Source organism: Panthera tigris, chromosome B1, assembly GCF_018350195.1.
Source record: "Panthera tigris isolate Pti1 chromosome B1, P.tigris_Pti1_mat1.1, whole genome shotgun sequence".
Classification (NCBI taxonomy): Eukaryota; Metazoa; Chordata; class Mammalia; order Carnivora; family Felidae; genus Panthera; species Panthera tigris.
The window spans coordinates 141555874-141580316 of NC_056663.1; the positions used below are offsets into that span (position 1 = coordinate 141555874).

A 24443-nucleotide genomic window follows, 5' to 3' on the forward strand; every position below is an offset into this window, starting at 1 on the left:
TGAACTTAGTTTCTCCAAAATCTGCTCTACCTCCAATATTTTCAGTCTTAGTGAATGGTATCATCATCCACCTAGTTGCTCAGAAGCCAGGAAGTCAGCTTTCCTTCATTTCCCTTAATCTTGGTCTCCAATAGTTGCCACTTATATCTGTTACAGTGTCTTGGCTTTGTCCACTTTTCTCCACTCTCACTGCCACTTCCTATTCCAAGCCACCATTGTTTATTGTTGGAACTACCACGGCAACAGCCTCTCTTCCCATCCCTATTTTCACCCTGCTGCCAGTCATCTTTTCAAAACACAAACCTGATCATCTCACTGCTCTGCTTCAAAAGCTTCTCACTGTCCTTAGGTGGCTAAGTCCTTACATGGATCTTGGCCTCCTCTCCAATTTCATCTCCCCTTACTCCCTTGCTCTCTACTCAACTTTTCAGGTGGATTTGGGAACGCTGTGTAATCCCTCTGCCTTCCACTAGGGGTCTGAAGTTCACAGGCTGAGCATCTTCTGCAAGGACTCCAATGTTGTATTCTAAATGGATACTTTCTTCCTCATTGTCAGTACCTTGATATTTTACATGTTTCCTTCTAGCTCTACTGCTATGGCTTTATTTATATTTATTCTCAATAACAGGGTGTTGTAGATGGGCTAGAAATGGAACATGGATATTTTTGAAGCTTATAATTAGGTAATACCTTACCTTCCTCCTGAGTAGAACATGTTTACTTTGGACTCTCAACTTGTTGGTGTATAATGAAGAATGTTTCCTCCAATAACCTTGACTCTAGTATATTGGCACTTGCTTTCCTGCTATGTAAGGCCTCTGTCGCTTAGCTTAATACCTTCTAGGTCCATCCATGTTGTTGCAAACGGCAAGATCTCATTCTTTTTTTTATGGCTGAGTAATACTCCATTGTATGTATGTGTGTTTATATCTCTATATCTGTATCTATATCTATATCTATAATCTATATATCACGCCTTTATCCATCTATGGATGGACACTTAGGTTACTTCCATATATTGGCTATTGTAAATAACACTGCAATAAACATAGGGGTGCATATATCTTTCTGGATTTGTGTTTTCATATTCTTTGGGTAAATACTTAGTAGTCGAATTACTGGGTCATATATTATTTCTGTTTTTAAGTTTTTGAGAAACCTCCATACTGTTTTCCACAGTGGCTGCACCAGTTTGCATCCCCACTAACAGAGCTCCAGCTTTCCCTTGTCTCCACATCCTTGTCAATGCTTGTTATTTCTTGTCTCTTGGATACTAGCCACCCAGAGGAGTGTGAGGTGATATCTCATTGTAGTTTTGATTTGTATTTCCCTAATGATGAATGATGTTGAGCATCTTTTCAAGTGTCTGTTGCCCATCTGTGTGTCTTCTTTGGAAAGAGAAGTCCTTTTTTCAGGTCCTCTACCCATGTCTAATTGGAATTTTTTTTTTTTTTTGGCATTGAGTTTTTATAAGTTCTTTACATATTTTGTATATTAATCCCCTTAACTGATATATGATTTACAAATATGTTCTCCCATTCAGTGGGTTGTTTTTTTGATGGTTTCCTTCACTGTGCAAAAGCTTTTTATTTTGGTGTAGTCCCAATAGTTTATTTTTGTTTTTGTTTCCCAAGCCTCAGGAGACCATTCTAGAAAAATACTGTGAAGGCCAATGTCAAAGAGATTACTGCCTAAGTTTTCTTTTAAGATTTTTATGGTTTTAGGTCTCACTTTTAGGTCCTAAACTATTTTGAAATTATTTTTGTATATGGTATGAGAAACTGGTCCAGTTTCATTCTTTTGCATGTAGCTGTCTGGTTTTCCCAGGACGATTTATTTAAGAGACTGTCTTTCCCCATTGTATATTCTTTCTCCCTTTGTTGTAGACTAGTTGACCATATAAGTGTGGGTTTATTTCAGGCTCTCTGCCCAATGGAACATTTCTGTCCCGTTGACCTATGTGTGCATTTTTATGCCGGTACTATAGCTTGGTAGTATATCTTGAAATCTGGGACTGTGATACTTCCAGTTTTGTTCTTTTTTTCTCAAGATTGCTTTGGCTATTCAGTGTCTTTTGTGGTTCCAAACAAATTTTAGGATTATTTGTTCCAGTTCTGTGAAGGCAACATTTTTTTTTTTTTTTTTTTTTTTTTTTTTTTTAGTATGACAATGTCCATAAAGAAGTATCATGGGGTATGGCTTTATTTAGTCTATTCTCTATCCCCACGCAAACTGAAAGACTATTTGGGACCATTGATAGATGGTTGGAATGCCAAGCTGAAGACACTCTGTGTGATAACATCTCTGGACAGAAGCATGCTTATTTGAAGTCCAGAACTTATTGTCTTAAGAAGTGGGACAGAGAACTGGGTAGAGGTCATTTCCCCTAACTGTGCTACAGATGATAGTAAAGCTCTGAGACTATGAAGGCTCAGGGTGATAGAGCAGCATCCTCAGAAGGCCCCTACAGTGCAGCTGTGATGCATCCTGGCAAAGAAGCTAGAGCGAAAATCACTGTCAGTCTTGTTACACATTTCCCAGAAATCAGTAGGGTGCTTCTTGGGGGCGGGGGACAGAAGTCCTATAGACAAGCAAGTCAAAGTCTTAGAAGTGCAATATCAATACATACATGGCTACCTTTATAGTCAAACGCTGTGGCTTTCACACTTTTTTGCTGCATTCCTCTGTGAGTCATGAACAAAGAAAGGCTTATTAAATCTCCTTCTATGGTTCAGTTTTATTTAGGGTCCATGCGTGAACTAAATCACTATCATTGCTCTGTTCTTGCTTTCAAATGCACAGACAATTGAGTGTCTACTATATGTCAGGCATGCAATATGCATTAAAAAAAAAAAAAGGTGTGGCCCATGCCGTGTGAGAATCAGCCAAAAATTTAGTACCTTTACTGCATGCACTTGGGTTTCTAAGTGCAACACACGCTGGCCCAGAGTTTAAAAGCACAAATTAGCATTACTTTTACTCAGGGTAATTGAAATGTTCTAGTACAATTTTCTTTCTTTCTTTCTTTCTTTCTTTCTTTCTTTCTTTCTTTCTTTCTTTCTTTCTATTTTTGAGAGAGAGCGAAAGAGAGAAAGAAAGAGAGAGAGAGCACAAGAGAGTGAGGGCAGAGAGGGGGAGACACAGAATCTGAAACAGACTTCAGGCTCTGAGAGCTGTCAGCACAGCGCCCAGTGTGGGGCTTGAACCCACAAGCCACAAGATCATGCCCTGAGCTGAAGTTGGACACCTGACCAACTGAGCCACCCAGGCTCCCCAGCACATTTTTTCCCCTTAATTATGAAACATAAGAGGTCTTAGTAGAGAACTCAAAAGCAGCAGCTGCCCATACTAAATGAACAGAAATATGAGTCATGTCCATAGACCTTCTATCTACTTCAGTGATACACAAAAAGTTTTTGTTTCATTGGTTAAAAAAAGTACTGGTAAATGTTTTATTTGTTTGTTTTTTAAATATTTATTTATTTTTGAGAAAGTACAAGCCGGGGAGGGAGAGAGAGATGGACTGAGGATCCAAAGCAGGCTCTGCGCTGATAGCAGCCGTTTGTGGGGCTTGAATTCACCAACTGTGAAATCATGACATGAGCTGAAGTGGGACACTCAACAGATGAGCCACCCAGGTGCCCCTGTGCTGGCGAATGTTTCTGGAAATAGTTCTGACGTGTGGCATTTGCTACCCACGTGAGTTCACTGAATGTGGAGTTGGGGATTGATGAGAAATCGGAGCTCACTGGCACTGGCACACCACGGGACCTGCCTGTCAATACAGCCAGAGCAGTGTCCCTGGGATCCATGACATGAAGTGTTTATTCTGTGCCTTGACACTCATCTTAGCGGAGGCCTGGACAGGCTGTGCGGCTGTCTACAGGTGAATGTCCGCAAGGAAGTTTTTGAGCTAATTTGCTGCCCACAGCTCTAATGACAAAGCTGACAAAATGGATGATTTTGATTCAAGTATCAGTAAACAATCCCTATTTGTGGAGGAGACAAACTGGCTCTAACAACCTTGTCCTCCACAGAAGTAGTGCTACAAGGGCCTTTGCTGTGGCCTCAAGGCATTGGGAGTACCTCTGAGCACCAGGGTTTCCAGGCAGAGGAGAAGCTGGGCCTCTGTGGGCCAAAAGCCAGTTGTCTAAGAGCTCATCCCCCTTCCCTTCGTTGACTTGCTCTAGTAGTCTCCTGAGATACTCAAACTAGCCCTTCTGACTCAAAATCTGGTATTCTTACCATTAAGCTGAGCCTCAAGCACTTGCACTGTGGTTCAGTGTTGCCAGGAAGCAGATGTCATGTCTTAAGGAAAAGCAGCCTTGCCTCTATGACACGGCTTGCAGTGCGCATGCACATCGAACAGGAGCACTGCCGCCCTTCTGCTCGTGCACAGAGTGACACTGCTCTTCCTAGTCCCTTCAGCCAGCCCCATCTCTGGGTTCAGCCCCAGATACCTGTTAGGAATCTAAGCAGCTGTCTGTCTGCTCCCATGTCTGGGGCAGTACTGGCCTCCCCTCCCCTCCACTGGTTGAAGGCAGAGCTCTCTATCTGGGTACTGATACCACTGTGGCACGCCCTCCTTCATACAAAAACAACCTCTGTCTTCAAACACTCCCACCTTTTCCCTGGAATCAGGAGACCTAGATTTGGAAGCTCACTGTTCTTGAGCTGACTACTTAAACTCTGAGCTCCAAATTTTCTCATCTGTGAGAAGGAAATAACAGCTGTCTACATGAGGGTGACATAGGAAATTAATGTATGTGAAAGTATTTCATAAAATATAAAATGATTTTGAAATTCAAGGTGTTTTACTATCTCTCCATTACTCTGTTTTTGTGTTTCCATTGGCTTTAGTTCCTGAGATCAACTTCCTGAAAGCCACATGAATTTATCAGCTTGGCTTTGGAAGGCTAGGTCTCCAGGGAATGCCACTCCGTCATCATGTCAGCACCAGTGACGCATCTCCAACTCTGGCGTGACTCCCAACAGGGGGCACATATGGGAGATGACATGAGGCAATGATTATTGCTCCTTCTTACTGTAAATTGGAGGTGATTCTCTCTACTCCTTGAAGCTTAGTTGGCTCTTAAAATGTTTAATTGGTGCTTTGACAGTTTTGTTTTAACAGAAAGTGATTCATAATAGCACACAATCAGGGAAATGGAGCAAACTTTCAGTTTCTACTCATCTCCTCTGGTCAAAAATTTATCTTGTTGGTTTGAAGAAGAGTGCCCAAGACCACCCGAATCCCAGGGAATGATGGAAGAATAGAGCCTAAAGAGAGGGGTCTAGAGGGAGAGGAAAGAAAGATTTGAGTTACAATTACAACTTTGCTCACTTGTTTGTAAGTCATTAACCTCTCTGGATTACTTAAAGTGAAGCTGATCATAACATAATGTACATTTATCTGCTCAGAATTCAAAATTTCTTATTTTGGAGAAATATCCCACTTTGTGTCTTGGGGGACAGTAAGTTCTCATTTCCACTATGGAATCTGAAAAGGCTCCTAGTGGTCAGGACATAAGAGCCAGGATGGCAACCTTAGTGATCTCACCCACAACTTTGAATCTTGATTCTATGTCTGTGTTTTAACTGGCCTGCCCGTGGCATGCTCAGCATGGTTCCTGCTGCCCAGTTCCCGTGGCCTCCCCTGATTTTGCAGCCTCCCTCTGGATTCCATGGCTTGTCCAATATGCTTCCAATTATTTCTTTAGGTAGCCAGAATTGTTTTTGTTGCTCCTGTATGTCACTGACAACCTTGAACTCTGTATAGAAGGACATGATTCTGTTTTTTGTAGAGATGAAAATTTAGACCTCAGAGTCTAAGTGGTCAGTTAAAGATGAATGAGCTCTCTGATTTAGGTGCCTTGATTTTAAAGTCCATCATTCAGCAGTATTTGCTGCACATCAACTGTGTGCCAGGCGCTTTGCTGGCATGAAGAACATTGTGGTGAATGACATGAATAGAGCAGAGCAGGGCCATGTGAACTGTGGCCTGGGTTCTCTAGGTATCAATACAATTTGGGAGCACTTATACACAAGTGGATTTCACAGTCCCACTGATGGAATCCAAATTTACGGGGGTCAGACTAGAAAAGCTGCATGGTTAATAAGCTCCCCAGGTTCTGAGGATCTAATAATGTGTAACATAGCGAGTGTAGTTAACAGTACTGTATTATATACTTGAAGGATGTTAAGAGACTAGATCTTAAATGTTCTCACCACAGAAAAAGATATGGTAGCTATGTGATGTGTTGGAGGTGTTATCCAGTGCTATGGTGGTGATAATCATTTTGCAATATACAAATGGATCAAATCAACACATTGTACATTTTAAAGTTGTACAATGTTACAGGGCACCTGGGTTGGTCAAGTGTCTGACTCTTGATTTCCGCTCAGGTCGTGATCCCATGGTTGGTGGGACTGAGCCCGTGTTGGGCTCTGTGCTGACAGTGTAGAGCATGCTTGGGATTCTCCCTCTTTTGTCTCTCTGCTCTTCCCCCTGCACACACACTCTCTCTTTCTCAAAATAAATAAAGAAAAATTAAAAAAAAAATTGATACAATGTTTTATGTCAATTACATCTCGATTGAAGAAAAGGAAAAGCTCCCCAGGGGATTCTGATTCTTGGTAAAGTTAGAGAACCATTCCTAATATGGTGATATCAGACATAAATAGTCTGAGTGCATATACATAGTAAATAGTATGAGATAGGTAGGATTGCTTACAGATGAACTTTATATATCATTAAAATCTTTTAACAAACTCTTTCTAGTCACAAAACAAAAGGACCAGCCCTGTCCTGGGGTTTGGAAAATAGAAGCACACTCGTTCTAAGCCCCCTGAATTTATAATGCTCTCAGTCCTGCCCCACAGAATTAATATGGGGTATGGCTATTGAAGAGGGACTAATTCATGGGTTACTGTCATGCCAACAGGCCTTATCTTAGCTGTTTGGTTTCAAAGCAAGCAGTAGAAAAAGGAAGGAATTGCAACGTTACTTGTGTCCATGGAATGTGCATTCTTTAGGCCTTTTGGAGGTAAGCTTATGATCAATATTTTGATACTGTGTTTAGCTTTATTAAATTATTATGCCATTTATTTAAATTCTATTTAAATTCTATTTAAATATGCTATTTAAAACCATTTATTTTTTTTAAAAAAGGAATAATACTTGTATTGGCTGAAATTAGTGAAGAGTTCAAACTTCCCGTAAATTGCCTCTGTGATTCCCCCACAGCCATCAGCTTCTTTGAAGTGGAATGGTAACTTGAATAAGCACTTTTGACCTTGGCCCACACATTGTTCTGCTGGAAGGACAGACTCTGCTTTACCTTTGACTGTTTCTTTCTCCTGTGGAAACTGGTTTCTAAAGACAAAGAAGAGACATTTCTCTAAGAGGACATTTTGGACACGTGTGGTAAGTTGTTAGCAATTTACATATAAATTTGGAAGGTGATTCTGGTTCTGAATTAAAAAATATATCTTACCATCTCCTGGAGCCACTCAATGTAAAGGTCTCTGACTTGGAAGTTCCCTGCAAACCCCAAGGGGCTGTGACCACACTTTAATAAAAACCGTCTTCTATGCACTTCAATCATACAGCAAATTTACATGGGCCATGAACTTTTGCTACGCGGGAGATGTGAGTGTGGGGAACGTATATGTAGGTGTTGAGGGGGATGAAAGAGTGAAGAGCGGTATCCTTCTTGTGATGCAAGCACAGGCGGTATGTCTGTGTGTTGTCTACTGAATTGAATGAACCTTCTACAAACTTCCTACACTGAATTGATAGAAAAGGAACATTCGATAGATGAGGCTTTCAAAAGTTTTCAGTTGAAAACGTCAACATCTTTCAAAGTCTCTCTATGACTCCGGCAAAGCAAACAGCCTTTCTCAAATATTTGCCAATGCCAACTCCATGCCAAGCCCTCGGTGTTTGGCCCTGGGGTCAGGAAGTAAAACTTTGACACAACTTTCAAAAATTTCCTCTACCCCTCCTACCATCAAAGCAAGATCCTTGCAAGCACTTCTGTAAATTACAAAATGTACATGGCCCATAATAATCTGTAGCCTTTCCAGCCACAGGAGCCTGAAATAGAAACTTAGACAGATTGAAAATAGAAGTGTCTCAGAAGAAATTGCTTCAACCTTGGGGGGGATATTTTCATTTCTGGTAGTTGTAAAAGGGAACCTTCTAACTTCATCTCCTTGGGTTTGATTTACCTACATTACTTCATTTAGTGGTTTTAAGGGCAGTGTGCAGTGATTGCTATGGGAGTGTTCAGTTTGGCTCTCATTTTTTGAGGTTGGTGTCTTGGGGGTGAGCAGAACCTGTGAAGTTAACCCAGGAAAAAACCTGAAGAAAGAGGGTCCATAAGGGCAGATGAAGACAATGGAGGTGAGAACCAGATCCTCTCTCTCGGTCTAAAGTAAACTCATAGTTTAAAGGACAGAAACCCTAGTGACACACACACACGCCAAAGACAAATAAGTAAAGAATACAGGTTTAAAAAAAAACAACTATATTTTAAAGTAGGTTCCACACCCAACGTGGGGCTTGAACTCATGACCCTGAGATCAAGAGTTGCATGCTCTACCGACTGAGCCAGCCAGGCTTCCCAAAAGATTACAGGTTTTAAATAATTTTTCTCGTGTGCTCTTTTGGCTGGCATCAGCACTGTCAGTAATGAGTAAAGCTAAACATCTTTAAGGCTGAACTAAGCTGACTGGAGTACGAAAACACTAATGATGCTTAACTGCTGGAACAGTGACTCTCAGAGGTGGGTAGCAGGTTTGGTACCAGAATCCCTGAGGGTCGGGACCAATCTTCTGTGCCTGCCCCAATTGTAGTGATCCAGTTTTCTGAGTTGCAGTTTGTCTTATACCCCGGGGGTGTTAAGAATCAGTAGAATAAAATATGTATCCAAATTCAAAGTAACATATGATTGTCCATTGGAGCTTTTTCTATGAAGAACACAGGGGTGGAGATGGGGGAACAGCCCTCTTGGAAAATTAATGTAGGAGTCACAACATTTAACTGAAGAGACTTTTTCTCTTTCCTGAGTCTACCAAGGGTAAAAAGAGGAAATAAAGATCATACAAAGGAAGCAAGACAGAAATCCCCTTGGCCACCGATGCTAGGGCCCTACTTCATTCCAAAGGCCTTTACGGAATGGTTATGAGGCTGTGAAGGTGGGTACAGCATTCCTTGAAAGCAGCTGAAAAGGATGGAGAGGTGAAGAATGCTGTTCAAAGTCCATGCCAGTCGTGAGGGCCAGCTCCCCTATCCTGTTCCCTCTGCAGTCAGGAGTGGAAGTTGGCCTTGGCTTCAACTTGTCCACACTGCCACCATCCCTTACATGACCCTACAACCCCAGCCAAATGGACCGGGCAGTTCCATGCTCACTGTCCTTGCCATCGCTGGGCAAGAAGTGCCAGAGAACTGAAAAGACAGACCTGGACTTGAATCCTGTCTCTGCCTCTTATTAGATAGCTTTGGGTGTGTTACTTGCTTTCTTTGGAGACTCAGTTTTCTGATCTTTCAAATGATGGCCATTGGACAATTAAATGAACTGAAGGAGGTAAAGTATGTGACACAGCACCTGGAACAGATAACAGCCTTTGTGAAGATTCCAATTAAGTAGATTCTTTGTCTCACTCCTTTGAGCCACTGTTCTACCAAGTACCCACCCACATTATTGCATTCACCCCTGAGGAAGGCAACCATTTGTTTTTATACATCATTTGTATACATTATCCTTAGCTAGACTGTGAGTTCCTGCAGGAAGAGGTCAAACCTTACAGTTTTGTATTCCTCACACTGTAATTAGAACATGCTCAATGAAAGTTCATGGGATCCCCTGGTTCCTCTGCTGACTGAATGCATAAGTGAATGAATGGGATGGGGGATGGGGGAGAGGAGAAATGAAACTGGAGGTTTTCATTAATAGAGGGGAATGTTCCAACATAGCATCCTTTTCTTGTTTTGACGGGTTCAGCAAATAAGGCAGCAGATTTACCGGATTTTATTCTGAGCGCTGTTGACTAGTTTGCGAATAAAGGAAGTCTAGGCTGTATTTACTTTTAAAGAGCCAGGCAGGGAAGCCTCCTCAGGCTTTCAATACTAGGCTGCTGAGTTGGTTGTGACTAAGAAGAAGAAACCTCAAGCTGCCAGGACACACTGTGGTTTCTCATTATCTGTCACCTGCTGGAGAGGGCAGCGTCCTCCGCCTCTCACATTTCAGCAGTGCCTTGCCGCAGTGGGTCTGCAGTCGTCTATGAGAGCTGTGCTAGCTAACCAGCCTTCATTCTTGCCCAGTTTTCAATTGATGTCTAGATCCTTTACTTCCCTGGACTTTCTCCTGCCATACAATTATCCCTCAAAGTGTTCCTGACCAACACTCTGCTCACACGAAGCTAACGGCTCTGTCTTCTAACAGTTGAGAAAATGAATTATTTCTCTGAAACCAGGAAAATATGGCTGCTAAGCAATGAGTGAAAAAGCTATTCTTTCTCCACTGTCAGAGACCCTATTCTGAATATGCACGTCTGGTGAGCTGCTTTGTGTAGGTAATTGCCTAGTCTCTTGCCCAGGGCACTTGGTCTTGCTGTCCCTGTGGACAGAGGGGAATTTTAGATCATTCATACATATTGCCCGTTAAATTCTCTTAAGCTCATATTCAGCTGCCTTGGCATGAGATACACAGTAAGCCATGTATAAAAACTAGACCATGATATTCTGTATTATTGCCCAGCCAGAGATACTGAAACCTTACCAAGATGTAAAAAAAGAAAGAAAGAAAGAAAGAAAGAAAGAAAGAATCATGCCAACATCTTGATTTAAAGAATAGCCCTCTCTTACTAACCTTAGTAATCTTGTTCCTTTAAAAAAATTAAAAAATGATTTCATTGTGTCCCTTTGAAGGAGGAAGAGCAAAGTCTAGCCCAGGATGACCACTGGTATAGTCTCAGGCCTTGTGTCAGGAAATGCACCAAATTTAGACTTTAACCTTCACTTCAAATGAGGTTTTACACACTGACACAGGGACCCAAGATGGGAGTGAAAGTTTTTTTTTTTTTCCATCCAACTATAAAATTGTCGTATTATAATACTACACAACCTGAAGTAATTTTTATAAGTTACTTTGTAACAGCACAATTGTGTTAAGCTTATATATTTTACAAGTGTTAATTTATTAAATGCAGACACTTAAAATAGACTCTATTTTTATCACCTTGTTTTGACAGGTCCTTGTTAAATATACCGGGGCTCAACCTCTGGGAAGTGCTGCATGTGAGTGGCATCTGAGGCCTCGGGAAAACTTCCAGGTATGGATTTCATGTGTCATGATCCTACTTGCTGCATGGCCTTATGGAGGTGGAAAGGCTCTCAGGCAACTGCGGGCTTATTACATAGAGCTTCTCAAATGTTTCGTGCCAAAGTATACGTGGCCAGTTATTTTACCATAGAAGTCTAGTTCTAAAAAAATATCCTTTAAGTGAGTATTGTTACCTAATAACAATAATTTTTTTTTTAACGTTTATTCAATTTTGAGAGACAAAGACAGGGGCAGAGAGAGAGGGAGACACAGAATCCTAAGCAGGCTCCAGGCTCTGAGCTGTCAGCACAGAGCCCGATGTGGGGCTCGAACTCACAAACCACGAGGTCATGACCTGAGCTGAAGTTGGACTCTTAACCAACTGAGCCACTGTGGGGCCCCAATGGTTAGTTAATAATTAAGAATCATTAGTCATGAACGAGTTGTATAATGCCACAGACTTGGTGTTTACTGGATGGAGCGGCGTCTCTTTCCCTGACCTCATGTATTTGAATAGAAAGGAAACGGAGTGTCAAAGGCTGCTCACCAGACTGCCTAATTACCTTTTGTGTGTGTATTATGGGAAAATATAGTGTGGGTGAGGAAGTTTAGGAATCAGTACTGCAGCTTCCTGGACAGTAAATAGCAGCCAACTGCATCAGCACCAAAGTGCTCTGCTGACCTTGAGATTTATCATAATTTAAACATTTTTTGAAACTAAATTTGTCCTTAAGTTCAATATTCCTGACCCGCGTCATCCAAGTCCCCCCACCCCTGAGCATCCACACTTGGAGAGAAATTTTATTTTTTATGTTATTATTTTATGTATTTTTTAATCATTGAAGTATAGGTGATATACAATGTTGTATTAGTTTCAGTTGTACAACATAGTAATTTGACAATTCTATACATTATTTAGTGTTCACCATGCTAATTGTAGTCACCATCTGTCACTATACAATGTTATTATAATATTCTTGACTAGACTCCCTATACTGTACATTTCATCTCCATCATTTATTTATTTTATAGCTGGAAGTTTGTAACTTTTAATCCCCTTCACCAATTTCTCCTAACTCCCCATCCCGCTCCCCTCTGGCAACCACGTTTATTCTCTGTTTTTTGGGTTTTTTTTAATGTTTATTTATTTTTGAGACAGAGAGAGACAGAGTGCAAGTGGGGGAGGGGCAGAGAGAGAGGGAGACACAGAATCCGAAACAGGCTCCAGGCTCTGAGCTGTCAGCACAGAGCCCGATGCGGGGCTCAAACCCACGAACTGTGAGATCACGACCTGAGCCGAAGTCGGACGCTTAACCGACTGAGCCACCCAGGCGCCCCTATTCTCTGTTTTTAAGAGTCTGTTTTGCTTGTTTGTTCATTTGTTTTGTTTTTTAGATACTGCATATAAGCAAGAGAGACTTTGAATAACCCAAATAGTAAGATTGAGACTTTTATTAAATAAAGTAACCACCAGCTTTGGTAAAGCCTCTACTTTCAGTGGCCTGACAAGGGTTCTGAGATAACAACGATGCTGCAGGATGGTGGTGTGATTCAGGACACTCCTTTAGAAAAGCTTGCAAGGGGTTCTGGGCTTATTACAACATCGTGTGCTCAGCCAGCTGTGTGTCTTTTCATTCTGCAGTCTTTGGAGAAGGAAGAATCTTTAGAGCGTATAATAGGTTCTGCAAAGGTGTAAGTTATAGCTGTCATTAAGGCAGCTTTAGGATTGAGGATAATTGGATTTTAAATGCCTCCTATATCTCCTGTCTTTTGCCATTAAGCAAAGCCTAGGGTAAAGACAGCAGATCAGAGTATCCCACTTCTCTCCTACCTCTTGCCTAAGGGGTAGAAGTCCTTTACTGGATTTTCCATCTCCTTTCAGGTGATTATTTTCTTGCCACAACTCTCCCAGACAGTCAATGAGCTGGATGTTCTGGGCCAATAATAAACTTCATCTCTCTGAGCTAATTCCTTGCCATTCCTATGCCCCAGAAAGTCCAGTTCAGTCAGGGCTGTCTTTAGTGAATTTCTCCACACTGTTAAAAATCTATCTTCTAAAGATAATTCAGATTTTTAGAAGGCTTTGGAATGATCTGGAATGACTTTTTGTTTTTGGTCAAGTTCTGAGATTATTTTGAGTTCAGGTGGTAATTAACAAAAGAGTATTTTCTCTATTCTCTGCATATTGGAACAATGTCAGCATAAAATGATAAAAGGCTTGGAATGGTCTTCTTTCTTGTTCTGAGCACATATTGGTTTTATCAACTATCTAATGAAGACAGGGCATGTTGGGGAATGGCAAGTAGACCAAGGTGATTTGAACAGAATTGGGTGGTGGGAAGAGCTGGATAGGTAAGAGTTAACCAGTGGTTGGGATACAAACCCTGGGTATCATCTATTGTGGCCACACCACAGTTTTTGAAGAATAATATTTATAGACTCTTTTAGGCCATTCATCTGTGTGTTAGGGCACTTGAATGCAGTGTCCTAAATCAGTGACATGGGATGGACCTACACCAGGAAGCCCCTCTACTTTAGGACCTCAACTAGATCAATTTCAATGGCATCCTTGGCCCATTTCCCCAGGGTCCTACCTTGGCTGTCACTTATTTTATTTTAAAGGGTGAAAGGGGGTATGGAGGGAGAGGATGTACCATCTGTTCTTTAGAAGGGCTCACTGAAATCTAAAACAACAGTAACAAAAAACAAAAACTAACAAACATGACAAAGCAGATAAACCATAACAACAGGTACCAAATAAGCCCACCTAGTCTCTCTGAAGAGTACATTTCAGATAGATGGTTATCCTCAATGCCTTCATTACTTCTACCAGGTACTTTCCCCTATGGCCTACAAAGGGCCTTAATGGAGATGAGCATATCGTGCTTTCTCTGCGAGTCAGAGGGCACAGTCAGTGTAACATCATAATTTATATGCTGTTCAATCTGGTGAAGTAACAACAAAACCTTATAGCTTTTTATATCCTTACTACAAATGCTTTGGGTTCCAGGGAAAGGACAACTCAGTACCACCAGGTATGTAAGAAGTGCTGTACGAAGAGGCCCTAATTGAAATACAAAAGGAACTGCAAGGGAAGGAGTAGTACATTCCGAAAAGGTTGAGGGAAATTACTTCTCCATCCTTTACTTTTCTGTCTTCAGTATCTGAAGCAATGGATTCAACAGTGGTCATGATTGAATGCTATTTGTCAAACCATAGGGTGGCAGGAACTAGGGAGGAAGGAGAAAATTCTGTCAGCAGATAAAGACTGGGAAGATATCTCTGAGGGATTTTGCATTTGCACTGAACTCTTCAATTCCCAAAGGGCTGAGGTTTGGGACTAAACCTAACCAGGTGGTCCAGATGGACAAAGAGTGAACCACAAGAGCAACTTTTGTTCTTCTAGCTCAAGGCTTCAGGTATCTTTTCTAACAGCCTCCTCTACCTAGCTCTAGTTCTTTCGTGGTCTTCTAACCTGAGGGAGGGGAGAGGGGGGAACCTGTCTCAGCCGGATTACTCTGTTTAACTGAAAGAAAGTGTTTCAAGCCTCTGTTCCTTAACGTAAAAAACTCCAACCCTGACAATACAAGGCCAACAGTATCCTCAGCCATCACCTTGATATGAGTACTTTCTTCTTGAGTTTGGAGGAAGGGGGAGAAAGCCTTGAGATTTTCTGATGATTAGATGGCATCCCAAAAGTCTACATGCCTCCTGTTGACTTAAATCTCTGTGGAATCCGTCAGCCATTAACTCTCACCTATCCTACATTAATAGCTCACTCACTGCAATCTCTCTCTCTCTCTCTCTCTCTCTCTTCTCTGGCTCTTGTGCTAATTTTCTATAAAATGCAGCAGGATCATTTTTTTAAAAATTGATGTGATGGTGTCCTTTCCCTTGCTTATAACTTTCCATGCCTCCCTATTGCTTTTAGGATAAAGAACAAAACTCTTACCATGACTTAGAAGACCCTATCAAATCTCTCTGGCCTTACCTTGTATTCTCTTTGTCCTTCCTGCATGCTGCTTGCTGTTGTTTTGCCTGAAATGCCTTTCTCTCTCTCTCTCTCTCTCTCTCTCTCATTCTCTCTCTCCCCCCTTATTTTCTATGAGAGGAGAAGCACAGGATAAGTAGAAGTTAACTGGACAAACAACCTGCCCATGAACATCTTCCCTGATCCCACTACCCATCTCATCAAGGTCACCTTCCTTGTCATTGTGTGGTTTCTAAGAATCATGCTCTTTCTTTTGGAGTTCTGCCCAGTTGAAAAGTGTACATTCATATAATTCTCCACCAGACTATAAACTCTATGAGGACAGGGTCTTGTTTGTACCCAGGGCCCATGTGGTATAGTGATTTGTTATGATTTCAAATCCACTTGTTTGTGACTCAAGTGAAGTTGCTTTTGTCTAAAGGTGAACGTGTTTACATTGAGGAAGCTGTTTCAGGATGTTGTCATCTGTTGTTGATAAGCACTCAGTAGCTCAACTGTTGTCAGGTGCCTCTGGGGACTTATAAGTAGAACATATGGAAGAGTGGGTATGATGTAATACTCATTTAAACTTTAAATACCAAGAATTTGTGGGGACTTACCAAGAGTGTCAGGTCTGGGACAGGCTACCCTTTGCTGATCTAAATAGCTCTCCAGGGACCTTGAGGCAGTAACTCCTGCTGTGGCAAGGAGATCCTTTGCCTTCAGTGGTAAAAGCCATGCAGCAGCATGGTGAAGGAGATCAATTTGTCTGCCAACACCAGAGCCTTCATTCCCTTAGGATTGTGTTCTAGCAATAAGGGACTTTTGCTTTGTGCTGGCAGCTGGACGTCATCTCTTGGTTGGCTAAGCTGACTCCTCCAAGAACCAACTTGTAGAAAGGTACACCTCACCTAAATTTGGACTTCGTTTCTTTCATCTCCCTTTTATCTGGAACAATAGTGTAATTAATCTGTCATTGGTTTGGAGTATGTTATTTCTTTATTGGCTTATTAAGAAACACTTTCCTGTATGCTATTGGTTTATGAAATATTATTATAAATTGTAATTCCTGAAGTGAAACTGTGTTAAATAAATTATTGACAAAGATAATCTCAGTGTCTAAGCATAATTTTCTCTGAATACAACAGCCCATCTTAGTTAATTATTTGTTGAATGAGTGGAGCAGCCTAATATATATAGGGAGGGGAGTAGTCCTTGCGGAAGATCCACGAAATGTCAGAACTCTGGTGAAATCAAAAGGAAACCCATTTTCTTAGAGTTTTAAAATTGCTGGGGCACCTGGGTGGCTCAGTTGATTAAGTGTCCAACTCTTGATTTCGGCTCAGGTCATGATCTCACAGTTCATGAGTTTGAGCCCCGCATCAGACTCCGCGTTGATGGTGCAGAGCCTGCTTGGGATTCTCTCTCTCCCTCTCTCTCTCTGTCCCTCTCCTACTCACATACTCTCTCTCTCTCTTTCTCAAAATAAATAAATAAAACAGAAATATTAAAAAAAAGGGGGGCTGCCTGGGTGGCTCATCAGTTAAGCCTCAGACTTCGGCTCATGTCATGATCTCAGTTTTTGGGTTCATGCCTGGCATCGGTCTCTGTGCTGACAGCTCAGAGCCTGGAGCCTGCTTCAGATTCTGTGTCTCCCTCTCTCTCTGCCCCTCCCCACTCATACTCTGTCTCTCTCACTCTCAAAAATAAATAAAACATTAAAATTGTTATGTTAGGGGAATAATGATGATTTTTTCCATTTCTATTTTTTCTGTATTTTCTGGGCAGAACAATGGCAAAGCATTGAAGAAAGAATTAAGAAAAGGGCATTAGACTTCATGACTTACTGCCCCTTTCTACTGACCTTTAGTAGAAGCTTCAGTAGAGTAATGAAAACCAAAATTATCAGCAAAGGAGTAGGAAGTAAAGAAATGGTAGTGAATATAGATTATACCTAACAAGTTTGTAGGTAAAAATAAAGCGGAAAGATAAAACAGCTGACCTGAGAAAGTAGTAGCATCAACAGAAGGTTGTTTAGTTGCATGAAATTTTTTATGCTAATAGAGACCAGGAAAAGTCTATAGGCTGAAGGGGAAGAAGGTGGTGGAAAGAGACCATAGAGGTTTGGGAGATTTTTGTCCTGAGAGAAGAGAGAAGAGAAAAAGTATATGATACCTAATGCATATTCAATAACTAATAACATGATGGACCAGTCAAGTCAGCAGGATGAGGTGCCTGGGAGAGCTCAGGTCTCATCTCAGGGGTTCTAAGCAGCTTAGAGCCAGCCACTTGTCCCTGTGCAGGAATATGGAGCTATCGATCCTGGAGATTATGATCTCAAGACTGGATTTTTATTTGAGAACACTCTTTATTTTTTATTTATTTATTTTTCAATATATGAAATTTATTGTCAAATTGGTTTCCATACAACACCCAGTGCTCATCCCAAAAGGTGCCCTCCTCAATACCCATCCCCCACCCTCCCCTCCCTCCTACCCCCCATCAACCCTCAGTTTGTTCTCAGTTTTTAAGAGTCTCTTATGCTTTGGCTCTCTCCCACTCTAACCTCTTTTTTTTTCCTTCCCCTCTCCCATGGGTTTCTGTTAAGTTTGAGAACCCTTTTTAAAAAAATTTGATGACTGATTTAAACAGAAGTTAAACAAAAACACCAATATTCAGCCAACTGGCAACCACTTGAAAACCTGTATTTTAGTACGTGTTTCTCCAGACCATAGTTGCTAGCATGGTATTTAACAGTTTTTAAGGACATAAAATTTACAAATACAGTTTACTCATTTAAAGTGCATGGTTTAGGGGTGCCTGGGTGGCTCAGTCGGTTAAGCGTCCAACTTCGGCTTGGGTCATGATCTCGTGGTCCGTGAGTTCAAGCCCCGCGTCGGGCTCTGTGCTGACAGCTCAGAGCCTGGAGCCTGTTTCAGATTCTGTGTCTCCCTCTCTCTGACCCTCCCCCATTCATGCTCTGTCTCTCTCTATCTCAAAAATAAATAAACGTTTAAAAAATTAAAAAAAAAATAAAGTGCATGGTTTAGTTGTTTTAAGTAAATTCACAAACATATGCAATCATTACCACAGACAATCCTAACATATATTTCATCATTAAAAAGAAATCCTGGACCCTTTAGTTGTCACTTTTCTATCCCCCTACTTTCTCACCCCTAAGCAACCACTGATCTACTTTGTGTCTTCATAGATTCACCTATGCTGGACACTTCATTTCAGTGGAGTTGTTTATTATGTGGTCTTTTGGGACTGGCTTCTTTCACTAGGAGATTTTTTTTTTAATGTTTTATTCATTTTTGAGGAGGGAGGGAGAGAGAGAGATAGGCAGAGAGAGATGGGGAGAGAGAGAGGAGGACAGAGGATCCAAAATGGGCTCTGTGATGACAGAAGTAAGCCCTATGCAGGGCTTGAACTCATGAACCACATGACCTGAGCCGAAGCCAGATGTTTAACCAACTGAGCCACCCAGTTGCCCCAGGAGATGGTATTTTTTAAGTGAAAAAGTAGGAACATGAAAAATTTGGAAAGCTTTTAATCTCAGTGAAAGGGAGAGCCAACTTGTCCTAATACCAAGGTGAGTAGGGAAGAAAAGAGTATGTCAAGGTTTAAAAAAACATCCTTTGGAAATGAAGGAAAAGCAAAGCCAGATAAAAGTCCTGAAGGTATTCTGCAGCTGCAGGTATAGGACAGACACCTCAAGGATCAGTCTGTGTGAAAACTTTGATTTTGATCATCTGTACCAGGGCTGAGAGACTGCTGGTATGCACAAGCTTGGCTGTATCAGTAGTTTGCACAGCTGAGGACTGGTTGGATTGTGCCTGTGCCCTGCTTGTGGCTAAAAGATATACATATCACCCTGAGTTGCACAGATGTTCTTCAGGATGTTAGCTTTGAGTAAGTCCTTGCTTCTAGTCACTAGCATTGCTTAGAACAAGCAAGAAAAGAGAAAGGGAGAGGGAGAGAGAGAGAGAATAATCTAAGGATCTTGGGTGCCTAACTCCAAGACCTCCAGGGTTATCTGCTTATAATAAAAACAATCATCCAAAAGCATCCACTGCAAAGAAGCAGAGAGTTTCAGGCAGCTAACACACCATTACCAAGGGAGCTTAGGTCTAATTTCAAGGGCTTGGCACTCATTGCAAAAAAATTCTTCCTCAAAAGCCTACCAGGAGACATGACTCTGGAATTTTCAGTAAAACCACAAGAGCAAAGAAGCCTGTTTAAAATATGGGGTATGAGTTGGACACATTGCTAATAAAGATTGCAAGACTCCTGGGGGCTTCCAACAGCAAAATACACTGAGAGAAGATCAATGACTTTTTTAAAAATTTAAATCCAAATTAGTTAACATATAGTGTAGTAATGGTTTCAAGTGTAGAATTTAGTGATTCATCACTTACATATAACACCAGGGTGCTCATCCCAGCAAGTGCCTTCCTTAATGTCCATCACCCATTTAGCCCACCCCCCCCCCCACCCCTCTAACAACCCTCAGGGAAAATAAGATAGATAAGGAGACAAACCGTTAGAGAGAGACAATTAAATACAGAGAGCAAACTGAGACTTTCTGGTTAGTATCTGATGATGGTTGCTTCACCAGTGTCAGAACTGCCCTTGGACCCAGGGACAACCTTGTATAGGCAGAGGACCCGCAGTTTTGATGGGGTAACAACAGCAATACTTGCCTTATCACAGAAGTGGCCCCCCGCTCTAGCATTCCAAAATTACACCTAGACAGGAACTCCTTAAGAGCCTTCTGAACAAAAAAGTATTTTGTGTGGGTAAAACTCTATCAGGATGATGAGTATCTGAAAGCCAAAATAAGGGTGCCTTCAATGGGACAGAAGTGCATTTCCCATTAGGGGCCAGCTTGAAGGAAGGTGGCCCAGGGCCATCCAGAAGCTCTTCTTCACCATCTAGCCACTTTGGCCCGTTTACCTCACTGCCCTGGGGAAATGAGTGTGGCCCATGCAGTGCTCCCATTCTGGCCTCACATTCTCAGCTTGAGGCAGCAGATGGAAGAAAAGATGATGAAATAAGTTCAAAGAGCATTCCCACAGCCCCATTAAGGAATGCTCAGAGACAGCCATCTAACACTTCTGTTTATATTTTGTGGGCCAGACTTAGTCATCTGGAGATATGCAACTGCAAAAGAGGTTAGGGGCCACACATTTTTTTCTGTACAATTACACACCAGCTAAACCTTGACAGTGTGATTATGCTGCTGGGAGAGGAGGGGAGTGCTTGTCCCTCGTTCCTGTGGCACACACTGCTAGTTGCTTCTCAACGTCCAGATTAAAAATGGGGAGAAAGTGTATTGGATTATCTGGCATCTATTAGTGACCAGGAACATGAAGAAACGACATTTGTTGGCTAGGGAGAAGGGGAAGGAGGCAAGGAATGATCACATAATAGACATAGAGGGCATCCAGCCTTGTTTCCTGAGTTTGCATTTGAGAATAACAAGGCCCAGGAAAGCTGAGTGACTTTTCAAAGGTTATGCAACCTGCCAGTAACTAGCACTCAGCACTGATTCCCAACTAGCATCTTCTTGTGCCTCTTGGATACCCAGGGCCCCACAGATGTGGAATATTTCTCTACTCCATGGAGCCTGAGCATCCAAGAGGTTGCTCACACTATAGGTGGCAGATTCAAATAGGATGGACTGGAGACAAAAAGCGAAAAGAAAGAAATTCCTGTTTATTATTACTGCATCCCTTGTTAGTGCTGGCCATTGAAGTCCCCCAAGTCTATAAATCCTGACACTCTTCTACCTCTGGGCAACTTTCCCAGTAGCTTATTTTGCCTCTGCTTCAGTCTCTTCGGTGATGGTGGGACTACTTTGAGGTAGCCCACCCTAACTTTATGCTGTTTTAGTTGTTACATAAGTCCCAATACGGAGGGAAAAATAGCTTCCCTCCATTTTGTGAAGAGGCTCTGAATGGATTATAAACCATGCCAAGAATTTTTTGTGGGGAAAGTGGTTACTATTCTTAACTGACTATCAAAATTTGGGACATATACCGGAATCCTGAAATTTCCTTTAATAACTTCATTTGCAACCTAATTCTAGAGGTACAACTTGTCGAACATCTCAAACCATTCTTATGGTTGTGTTTATGAATTCATAGATAACTGGTTCACAAATTTGACATGTTGTTATTTAAAAGGCTGATTTAGGATAAAAGGAGAAAGGAAACACGCTAAAATTAAGAGAGGGAGGGACGGGAATTGTGAAGTATTTTGGTAGTTTATGTGCTTGTAGGAAAAACAGAAGCTATAAATGGAAGAAGAACCTTCAAGGGTGTCTATTTTCTCATTTCACATTCTAAAAATTGATTTTTATAATTTAAAACAAAGTATATGGTAAATTTTATGGGTATTTATATTTATCACAATGATAATGTTCTTAAAAAGGGGGAAAGAAAGATGTGGTCTAGGGAATAGAAGCACAGCAATAGTTTTAGAGTTGATATGCCTTGAATTGCACTTGGTCTCTTCTCTAACCCCTATTATTTGAAGGAACAGTGCAAATTCAGGAGTCAAAGTTTTGTGCAATGTTTTGCTTTTGTAACAGGTATATCTTTTTTTTTATTGAAGTATAATTAACATACAATGTTCTATTAGGTTCAGGTGTACAACACAGTGATTTGACAATTGTATACATTACTCAGTGCTCGCCATAAGTGTAGTTACCATCTGTCACATATGCCATTGTTACAATATTATTGACTACATGCATAGTCATATTCATGCACATTTCATCTCTGTGACTTATTTATAACTGGAATTTTGTACCTCTGAATTCCTTTCACCTATTTTGCCCATCTCCCCACCCACCTCCCTTCTGGCAACTGCCAGTTGTTCTCTGATAGGTGTACTTTTTTAAACCCTGGAATGGACTGTAAAAAAGAGGTAGGGACATATGTTTCTAGCCCTGGATGTTTTAGAACATTTTAAGTATTTTTATTTTTATTTTATTTTATTATTTTTTTAAATCTTTATTTACCTTTGAGAGAAAGAGAGACAGAGTTCAAGTGCGGAGGAACAGAGAGAGAGAGGGAGACACAGAATCCAAAGCAGGCTCCAGGCTCTGAGATGTCATCACAGAGCCCAATGCGGAGCTTGAACCCAGGAATCGCGAGATCATGACCTGAGCCAAAGTCAGACACCCAACCGACTGAGCACCCCAAGTATATTCATTTTATAATAAATAATTAGATTACCCCAGAGGGCTGTACACATTTGACTCTCCACAAACACCACTTGCTGACACATTCTTATTAGAATTATATCAATAGAGGTGCCTGGGTGGCTTAGTTGGTCAAGCGTCCCAACTCCTGAATTTGGCTCAGGTCATGATCTCATTGTTCGTGGGATCCAGCCCGAGTCAGGCTCTGCACTAACAACACAGAGCCTCCTTGGAATTCTCGCTTTCCCTCTCTCTCTGCCCCTCACTGTCTCGCACATACATACTTTGTCTCTCTCTCTCAAAAATAAATAAACATTAAAAAAAGAATTATGTAGGGGCGCCTGGGTGGCTCGGTCGGTTGAGCGTCCAACTTCGGCTCAGGTCATGATCTCACGGTCCGTGGGTTCCAGCCCTGCGTCGGGCTCTGTGCTGACAGCTCAGAGCCTGGAGCCTGTTTCAGATTCTGTGTCTCCCTCTCTCTGTGACCCTCCCCTGTTCATGCTCTGTCTCTCTCTGTCTCAAAAATAAATAAATGTTTAAAAAAATTAAAAAAAAAGAATTATGTCACTAAGGAAGGTGTGCTGTCATCGTCAACTATGAGCTGAATCATACAGAAGTCCATCTGGATCATAAACAAAAGTGTATGAAATTTGACACATACGCTCAGATGTTGAAGAGTGTGTGGGATAGGAGAATCCTCCAGGAAAAGACATATTAAAAAGCCCACTTCCTGCCTTCCAAGAAGGCTTTTCAAGGTCTGTGGGATTTGTTCCTGTTACTTGTGCTTCTATGAAGCAATTATTTCATCTTCTCTTGGGAAACTAATTACATGTCCATTCAGTGGACTGAATTTCTTTAATGCCAAACCTGATTGCCATTATTGTATCAATTTTCTCACATCTCACAGCCATTGGCATGCTCTCCTTTCTTGGCAACAGGAGGTGGTAAGTGGCAATAACCATGACTGGCATAGAAAATTACTTAGGTCCTCTTACCGATGAGATTGTGAGTCCTTTGACAGCAGGCTCCATTGTGTTTTATGCATGATCGATAGTCAAATAATTGTTGGATGCTGTAGAAAGCAGAAGGAACAGTTAATTCCAGGTTTGAATGGAAGGGTTGTCATTTGTAGATGCTTCTGAGATGGCCCTATAGAGATTTTTTTTCTTTTTTTCTTTTTGGAAAGACCTGGTACAAACAATTAAAAGAATCTTTCTTAAACTAGGAATAAACTTACAGCGAGCATTTGGCACAGAAAAGTTTCAATTACGTTCTGTCCAGTGCTCCACAAATACCAAATACCAATATCACCTTTCCTCTACTGACCCATATTGAACATGAGTTGTGTTTGGGGAGGAGGAGGGACATGTGACCTACCTACAGCTAACTCATTTTCTCCTGGTTGTTTTAAAATGACAGCCATAACAATGATTTTTAAACATTTAATTTTAGTTGCAGAAACTCGTTTTCTTTTTGCAAACTAATTCTTATTCATCATTCCTGTATTGAGACTAAAATGGGCGAAAGTACGGTTGCCCAAGTTGTAATCAGCAGGAGCCTGAGACCCTCAACTGAGTCCTCTGTCTCCCCACAAGACCTTTGAGTCTGTCAGCTGACCGGCAGACTCAGTGGAACAGTTTGAAGACCACTGACAACCTGACGTGGCCTGGTGGAAATCCATGGAAAATTGCTTGTGAAGCAAAATGGACCCAGGAAAACCCCACTTGGACTCCTCAAGGTCTGTGACTGTTTATTTGCTGCTGCCCCTATCCCATCCCCCACCCCTTGGGGAATGGGGAACTTTACTGCACTAAGGATTGCACCACTGGGGACTCGGCCTTTCCCCTTCAACTTCTCTAAGGGGGACTTTCAGCACAATATCTGCTTCATCCACCTCTGGGTATACAAAGCTATTGCGCTGGGGAGGGGGACT

At 41.5% G+C, this 24443-nt stretch overlaps 1 protein-coding gene across 1 annotated transcript in view; it reads right to left on the reverse strand.

Moving 5' to 3' along the window:
- CXCL13 (C-X-C motif chemokine ligand 13) overlaps nt 1-23590 on the reverse strand; it is a 35845-nt gene extending 12255 nt beyond the window's left edge. The window contains exons 1-2 of the mRNA XM_042982720.1: nt 23506-23590; nt 7341-7375 (exon numbers count right to left, since the gene is read on the reverse strand). Of these exons, the coding sequence (XP_042838654.1) occupies nt 7341-7375; nt 23506-23555 (85 nt within the window). The 5' untranslated portion in view covers nt 23556-23590. The remainder of the gene's footprint in view (nt 1-7340; nt 7376-23505) is intronic.
- Between the last annotated feature and the right edge of the window lie 853 nt (nt 23591-24443).